Source organism: Beta vulgaris, chromosome 7, assembly GCF_026745355.1.
Source record: "Beta vulgaris subsp. vulgaris cultivar EL10 chromosome 7, EL10.2, whole genome shotgun sequence".
Classification (NCBI taxonomy): domain Eukaryota; kingdom Viridiplantae; phylum Streptophyta; class Magnoliopsida; order Caryophyllales; family Amaranthaceae; genus Beta; species Beta vulgaris.
The window spans coordinates 50,912,354-50,921,041 of record NC_079208.1 but is presented as its reverse complement, the minus strand read 5'-3'; the positions used below and the strand labels follow the sequence as shown (position 1 = coordinate 50,921,041).

The following is an 8,688-nucleotide window of genomic DNA, read 5'->3' as shown; positions in this document are numbered from 1 at the left end:
TTGGTGGCTAAGGTTTATGTAGTGGTGGTTGTGGATTTGTGGTTAACGACAGTTGGTGGCTAGAGTTTGCATTGGTGCGTTTGAGACTTTGCAATATGTAATGGAGTTTGTTGTGGTTAGTAACATTTAATGTCCAGGTTTTTTTTTTGTGGTTTTGTGGTGATTGAGGCTAGTTTTTGTTATGGTCTGAAATTGTTGTTGCTACGGTTTTCAGTGGTTTGCTATAGTTGAGCAGTGATAATGGTGGCTCTACAAGGTGGCGGCAATGGTGTCGCTTTGAAAGTGATCCCATTGACAAAGGTAACCGAAATTCAAAAGGTCGAACCAAACAAAATTAAAGAAAAACCAGGTTTGAGTTCCTAGTTCTCAATTTGAGCAACTAGGGAGCGATTTCAGTGTCTTTCTTAGGTCTTGGTACCTAGTAAAGACATCAAATGTTACTCTCATGTATATCTGTACAGACTACAAATCAGTGGTAATAGAAATCAATCGATAATAAGTCAAACATCATATGAATAGATATCTTTCATTGTAGATAAATCTGTTTATGTTAGCAAATGTTCAACACAACAGGAAGATAAGACTCCTCTCTCGATAGGAACAAGGGGGTAAGCCACGTCGAAGTTTTTGAGGCTCGGTCCTTTGCCTAAAGGGGAAAAAAAGGACAGAAGTGCATATGCTTTCCTGATGCTGGCAGTATATATACTAGCTGCAGTACAAAAATAAGGCTAATAGAGAAGTTATATAAGAATAGCATCAGAAGTTACGAGCTCCTTCACTTGGTGAACGAATTAACTCCAAATGTCCTCATTTCTCTTCTGCTGCAGAAAATATCGAACTGTCTGTGAATACCAGCAAGCTACTATGAGTGAGACAGACCAATCGGGAACTTAGAGTCAACAATAGACAGGTTGAAAGAGCTTAAATACCTTTATACATCATCTAGTATTAGATTCTCATTGATCAACTTTTTATCAAGAGGACATTTGCACTTATCATTAAGCTCCTTAAATCTGTTAAGGTCAAATTGGTACTTCTTGATCAACTTCCTCTGCCTTGAAAGGAAGAGTGTCTTCATCAGGTCTTGGTACGTGGGATCTTTTGAAGTTATCATAAAGTAGGCATAACCAATCACTAAGCCGGAGGCTGTTGTAAAAAATGCAATTGGCTCCATCACATCCCACGAGAATTCCCAGAAAGTCAGACGGAAGAAAAGTCCGACCTGCATTATAGCAACACCAAGGCCTGACCACAGTATCAAACGAACCTGCCTGTGTGCCTGCCTGTCAATCTCTTCCTTCCTTTCTTGCAGCCTCTGCAGCTCCTCCCTCCTAGGATCATCTTCAGGAGTTAAGGCAAGTGGGACAGATCTCCTAACCAGTTCGACCACCTGAACACACACACAAAATAAAAGAGAAAAAAAGGGGATGTAGATGAGAATCACATTTGCAATAAGAAACAAAAGCAGTTTATCAGTGGAAATAGTTGAAATCTGAAAGGACAGATTCCAAGCAATTCCGTCAAACCAAAGGTAATTCAGTGATCAAGAAACTGTTTGTCAAAAATCTATAACAAAACAAGGAAGTCCAACTGTCACAGCTTCCACTGATCAGCAGAAACGATTCTGTGAAAAGCCTCAGTCCTGTAAGATGCATTGGAGAACTAAGGTTGTCAATAGGGTGAAGAGAATAAATCCTTCACTGCAGTCTCTTTGCAAAAAATGTAATCGATATGTTCCACTTCCTCTAAATTCTTTTTTTTTTTTTTTTTTTTTTTTTTTTTGCCATTGATCAATTCAAGTTTCTTACAGCAGGAAACCAAATGACTCTTATTGTTCTTAAAATAAGAACAGACTTAGAGTGAATGCTATCCAACTGAAAACCTTCCAATAGGGGGGAAGGGTATGTATATCTGGTACATACTGCACAATAGGAGGACCAGATCCACCAAGGAAAGGAAGCAGTTACGTAATCGTAGAAAAGCAAAAGATATAAGGCGATTAAAGCCACAAATGTTTCTGATTCCTCTACCTAACGATATATGCCTCTAACTCCCAAATCTATCCTAGATTAATGAGAATATAAGTACTCAAAAATGACAGGAGAAAACAAGAAGACATGTATGCACTCATATTGTCAGATAACTAGTTATCAGTATCACTGTACATAAATAAAAAACTACTTATTCTATACCTAACAGAAAAAGAAACTGTGTACACTATGGAGCAAAGATTATTATTCACTCAATAAGGACATGAAACTAGTAGTAAAGCGTAAGAGGATAAATTCATCAACTACCAATCTAAAACCTAGGAACACAACTGAATCTGATTCCTTTCATTAAAGATCTTAAAAGTGATTTTACCCTTCTGTTCCTAGTTCCTACAATAAAGTAGTGTAAACTGTAAAGTGACAGTCACCTATAAAGCTCCGATTTTATCTTTTACTAACAGCACTAACCAGTAACACCTTGAAAAGATGATCTAGCACACCACTCACCATAAAGATCTTCAGGGCGATTTTACCCTTCTGTTACTATGATAGAGTAGTGTAAAATCAAAGTCACCTTTAAATCTCCTTTATTCTCTTTTACTAACAGCACTAACCGGTAACACCTTAAAAAGTAGTTGTAGCATAAGTCACCATTACAATTTCAAAGAGCTACTTGTTAGTTCACAAACAATCCAGATTCAAACTACGAGGCACCATCAACACAATATGACTGCATTCCCTTTTACACACTGCAAACTGGACCAGGGTTTCATGGCAGCAAGGTACCACAAGGATATGAACCTAAGAAGTAAAAAGTGTATTTGTCCTAATATTAACAGAAAATTAGATGCATCCACTATCATTCATCTTTATGAATGATTAGTCAAGCTTATGATACTCAAAAGAAAGTAGACCCACCATATATCACAATGCCTTGAATTTCAAAAATACTAGTCGAGACTATCATCAAAAACATTTTCACCAACCATAGAATCCAATGGAGTATTGACCTAAATTATATGTCTTCACCACCCTCCCACGGGCTTGACACTCGGCACAGAGATAGTCTCTCAAAATTCTTCACTAAACTCCAAGAGATCTACATGTTGCTATGACCACTCTGGAGTTAAAAGAGTGCTAAGCATGAAGTTCACATCAGGCTCAGAACTGCGATTGAGTGAGATATCAAAGATAATTGCCTTCTAATTAGAGAGTTGAGAAAATTCACAGCATCTTATCAGTTGGTCCTTACAATCCAGAAATACAATTTTCAAGGCTTTATCCATGGTGCAGTTTTGCTTGGCATTTGACTGTTTGATTCATATACACAAAAGCAGAGCTGTTGTTGCCAAATTACTCTAGGCTGAGCACATAAAAGGAAAGCATAAGGATCAATGAACGAGAGCATGCTTTGCTAGAAAGCATTAACCTAAGCAGATGATTATCCAAATTAATGCTCCTTGATGTAGTATGTTGATTAAAATTTCCTAATACATAAACAACATCGATTGTCGCCCTTGCGATTCAACAATTCTTTCCTTAGCTTCAAAACAATCAATCCACACACGTTAATTCGAAATTCTTGATTTACATTGGAGCTAGCAGCGTTCAACCTTCTGACCAGGCCCGCTCTAAATCAAGAACTAGAATCAACAGTATATTTCCATAAGTTCTGAACAATCACAAAAACACACCTGTACAATTTCTCCACATTTAATCACAACAACCTAAAAGAATATTTACACATGATTCCATTCAAGTATTCAACAATGAAACAGTCACAATCAACAAATATGATTCCCTCCACAACCAAAACCACCTAAATTCCTTCAGATTCCACGCTACCACATCATCAATCAAATGACCGAAACAACTCAGAAATTTCAATGTCTAACCATCAACATTCAACAACAACAGTAAAACTCTCAAAATCATCACTAATAACAACAACAATTAACCATAAAACAAAGAACAAATCAACAAAATCAATAATCAATTCAACAATTTTTTTACCTTATCAGGATGAAGGTAAACCTTATCACGAAAAAGCAAAACAACACCAGCTTCATCCAAAACTCTCGCATACGCAACAGCTTCATCAACAGATCTCGCAACTCCCATACTTTCACAAGTCTTCAACAATTCCTCATATCCAATAACCTCTTTACCTTCTTCTCCAAGTTTCTTCTTCAACGACTCAACATTCACCAATTTCATCAGTTTCTTCACTTCTCCTAACGAAATCGCCGATTCTTTCTCTACTACACCTCTTGCAGCAGTCGCCATTAACCTCTTCTCGTCGCTTTTATCATCTCCAGACGACGACGACGTCGTAAACGACGCAAACATCATTGAACGCGTCGGAGGAGAGAGAATCTGACGACTTCGATAAGTCGCCGCCATTGTTAAAGTTCTCTGAAAATACGACCTCCACATTTTCTCTCTCTTACGTAAGATTTGAAAATTTTCTTTCTCTCTCTAATTTTGAAGGTTTCGCTTAATCTTCTGCCATGGTAGTTGGATAATTTAAGTTAGTTGGGTGAGAGAAGAAAAGAAGAAGATGGAGAAAACGTTTTTCAAAAGTGGCGTACTTTCTTTTTAAGGAAAGGATGATTTTTTTATTATTATTATTAACAAAGATTAGTAATAATATAATCGTGGTTAATTATAATCGTGGTTAGTTTATATGTCTAAATATAATGATGGTTTTTTTTTGGTCAGCGAAGAGAGGAGTGAAAAGAGGCAAAGTCTCCGGTGTTGAGGAAGACTTTGGTTTCATTAGTTTAAGAAAGAAATCAAATTTACTAAATTACTACTGTTAATCTCTATTCTATATATGAAGAGGGGTATGACACCAAAATATTAGAAACCCCATTTTACCCTCATTACATCTACATTCTAACTGCTTACTTTAATTTAAAAATAAAAAGAAAACTACCTAATTAATTTAAAAAATAAAAAAAGACATTACAAAAAGAAAACCATCAACAATTCAAATATCCCTAATCTATTAAATATAATTAACAATTAATTTAATTTTCTACATTCCTAAAAAAAATTCTATGTATTTTCGCACGCATCGCGTGCATATAAAATCTAGCCGTAATCTAATGTAATTATGTATGCTGTCTATAAAGTCGGAAATTTTGCCCGAAAATAAACACTTTTGGCATATCTTTTGGATGTAAAGGGTAAGGAAACTAAATAGTTTGCGTGGAAAATAAATACTCATCGTTTTAGGGCACATTCGATATTATTGTAAATTTTCAATTTTTGGTTTTATCAATATAAAAATCATGTGATAGATAGAGAATAATAAAGTTCACTCATGGTACACCCAGATGTGCCATGAGTATGGTACACCCAGAAGTATTTTTGTAATGAATTAGAATTTCATGTACTCATTTGACACTATATTTGCTCATATGGGCATTTTGCTCATTTACTCATTTGCTCATTTTGTAATAAAAGTGTTTGCTCATTTTCTTAGATCAGTAGCAATATTTGCTCATTTGCTCATTTGTTCATTTTGCTCATTTGCTCATTTTGCTCATTTTGCTCATTTGCTCATTTTGCTCATTTTGCTCATTTTGTAATAAAAGTGTTTGCTCATTTTCTTAGATGAGTAGCAATATTTGCTCATTTGTTCATTTTGCTCATTTGTTCATTTTGCCCATTTGCTCATTTAGAGAAAATAATCTTGGGTGTACCATGAGCATGGTACACCCAGGTGTACTATAAATATTCTCGGTAATAATAAACTTAAAAATAGTCATACTTATACTAAACATGTCAATTTTGAAAACGGACAATTAAAACTGTTAGTACTACTTTTTCTAATTTCCATATTTTTGTTTTTGGTTTTCAAAAAAACTGAAAATTGAAAAAAAAAAAGATAACGAACGAGACCTTAATTTGTTTTTTTTGTTTTTTCTTGAGATTGTTTTCCCTCTCGTTATGCATTAAAAAAAAAAAGCGTATGATGATACACCTTTTCAAAAGCAATAAAAGGTAGAAAAAGATGAAGGGCTCAAGGCTTACCATGAAAGCTTTAATCTTTTTGTAGGGAGATAATAATTTGCCTATGGAGTACTAGAATTTTTTGCACGCGATGCGTGCTTGAATTTTTTTCGAAACAAAAACTCGATTTTCTTCGGCATAAGAGTCAAAATTTGAACATTAGACATATGAAGTATAATTGTTTTTAGTTGCAAAATTTGATTGGTTTAGTTTATGTCACTTAAGTCTCTCACCATTATTTTTGTCTTTTTTTTTTTACTTTTCAAAGTTAAATTCTATGAACAAAATAGAAAATTTATTGAATTTATTTATGATTTCTAATATTATAATTTTTTTAGTTGATTTTTGAATTAAGTATAGTACTAACTTCTAAATTCTAAACACTATAAAAAAGTAAATAATTTTTTTCCCTGTCTAACTTCTAAATTTTGATTTCACTACAAATACACCTCTATTTTTTATCATAACCCACCATTAATTGTGAATGGTTCTTGAGAATAGTGATTTGCAAGTAAATTTTTGTAAATGTTTTTGTATGTATTGACGTTCTAGGTTATTAGTTTTAGTTTGTATATTAATTTTAAGTTTTAATAAAGTTTTCCGATTATTTGAGTGATTTGCGTGATTTTTATAACGTCATTTTCTCAATTGTATGAGTGATTTGTAAAATTTCTTCTTTTAAGTGATTTGTGATTGAGTGTTGTAATTAATTTTCGGTAGTTTTTTTTGTGCCAATTTTGATTTTGACATTCCTTTTGTAATTTAGAAAGGGAAGGGGGCAAAATAGGTCTTTCAAAAGAGAACATCATTGCTCCCCCCTTCCCTTATATAATAGAGATAATCACTTGCAAACAGGACTTTGATAGGGAATAGTGTCACACGACATGGCGTGAAGATACGAACAATGCCTTCTAATAAATATATCTATGCATATTATGTACTTCCTTCACTCCATTTAATTATACCACTTTTAGTTTCACACTTATCAATGCATAATTTACACTATTAATATCTTTAATTACGTTGTAGTAAAAATTATAAAAGTTAGATATTAATAAAATATACATTAAGACGAATCTAACGAGATCCCACATGACTATATTTTTTTCATACATATGAAACACAAATGCTAGTTATATGAGTGATTGTAAATAGTGCCAAACTGAAAACGTTGCAATTAGATGGGAGGGCATGAAGTAGTAGATTATAAAGAATGATAAGTTATGGGATTAGCTTATGCAAGTCCTCCCAGATAAGATCAATCCTAAATAAATAAGATTTAGGAACTTTTAACTACAATAACACAAGTTTTTGTCCGTTTTCTCGCAATAATACAAACTTTTGATTATTTTTTAATAATCCAAACTTTACATCAAAATTCATCCAGTAAGTCAAGTTGACTTGTAAACGGTAAAACAGGTAAAAAAAAATTACAAAATGATCTTTCTTTTTTCTCCCTCCTCCCCCAACCCCCACCCACCTGAACCACCTCAGCTTGTTACCTCCTACAACAAGTTAACAACCGATATTGTCCTACTGGGGGATTTTGATCAAAAGTTTGTCTTATTAAAAAATAATCAAAAGTTTGTATTATTGCGAGAGAACGGACAAAAGTTTGTATTATTCTTGTTAAAAAATCCTAAAATTTAAATGAATGTCATCTAATTTAGTTAATAAAATCTTGTGAATTTAATATGCAAGAGTTGAGATTAAATCTCGTCCACATCACTTTGCTACTTGCTCATACTATAAAAAAAAAAAAAATCAACCCCATCAAAAAGTTGAAAAGGGTAAGATATCCAACATAAAAAGGTCCATAAGATTACAAAGGATAGAGCATCTTAGAATCTGGGTCCAGAAAAGACGTGTTTTTAGCTTTAGGGGCCTTATATGGTTTTGGCTAAGCATTGGTTTATAAAGATTACCGCATGCGGATACTTTCCAAAGCCCAATAACAAACTTTCCCGAAGAAAGCCCGACTTCTATAATTGTTGGACTGAGATTTGCATTTAATTTGTGCCAACCACAAATTCACAGTATCGTTTCTAAATTACTCATGACTTAAGAGTTAAGACTTTGTTCAGTTGGAGGGAGAAAACATAATGGAAAATGATTTTTTTGGAAGGACTTTTTACAAAGGAATACAATTGTAGTTTAGTTTTCGTTTGTTTGATTCCCAAGATTTGATTCCCAAGATTTAAAGAAATAAGGAAGAATGTTAATGAATGAGGGAGGATTGATAGAAAAAAGATGAAGAATAGAGGAGAAGTGTGGGTTCTTTCCTCTAAGAAGGAAAAACTATGAATCTAACTTTTCCAAGAAAAGAAAAAAGGAAAAAATGAGGCATATCTTAGATATAAATTAATCCCAGATATTACTAATTAAGCTAGTCAACAGGCGCAACACTAACCATCAAAATTTCAAAGATGATAATATACGCGTCAATTACATATAAAAAAAATAGATTTATATAGTTTTTTTTTTGTTATGCCTATTAGAATAAGTGTACTCTAGAGTGTTGCTTGAAAAGAAGTAAAAACCCTTGTCCTACATTAGTGCCATATGACTTTTGTTTGTATAATATTCCCCTGTTTCTTTTTTAAGTGCAACACTTTGATTTTTACAACTATTCACACACTTTACGTTGATTGTATTTTTTAATAATATATAGAAACAA

The 8,688-nt window shown here is 33.5% G+C and overlaps 1 protein-coding gene across 3 annotated transcripts; it reads right to left on the bottom strand.

Annotated features, from left to right (window-relative positions):
* Positions 1 to 507: 507 nt before the first annotated feature.
* LOC104899645 (calcium uniporter protein 6, mitochondrial) lies at positions 508 to 4,588 on the bottom strand. 3 transcript variants are annotated; one of them, XM_010686875.4, is made up of 3 exons: positions 4,005 to 4,588; positions 930 to 1,390; positions 508 to 859 (listed from the first exon to the last, which is right to left on the bottom strand). In XM_010686875.4, exons 1-2 carry the CDS (start codon positions 4,425 to 4,427, stop codon positions 932 to 934), a joined length of 882 nt encoding a protein of 293 aa, XP_010685177.2. In that variant the 5' UTR covers positions 4,428 to 4,588; the 3' UTR covers positions 508 to 859; positions 930 to 931. The 3 variants fall into 3 exon arrangements, with proteins under 3 accessions (XP_010685177.2, XP_048504349.1, XP_010685176.2); XM_048648392.2 differs by having other exon boundaries at positions 508 to 821; XM_010686874.4 differs by having other exon boundaries at positions 508 to 842; positions 4,005 to 4,587.
* Positions 4,589 to 8,688: the final 4,100 nt, after the last annotated feature.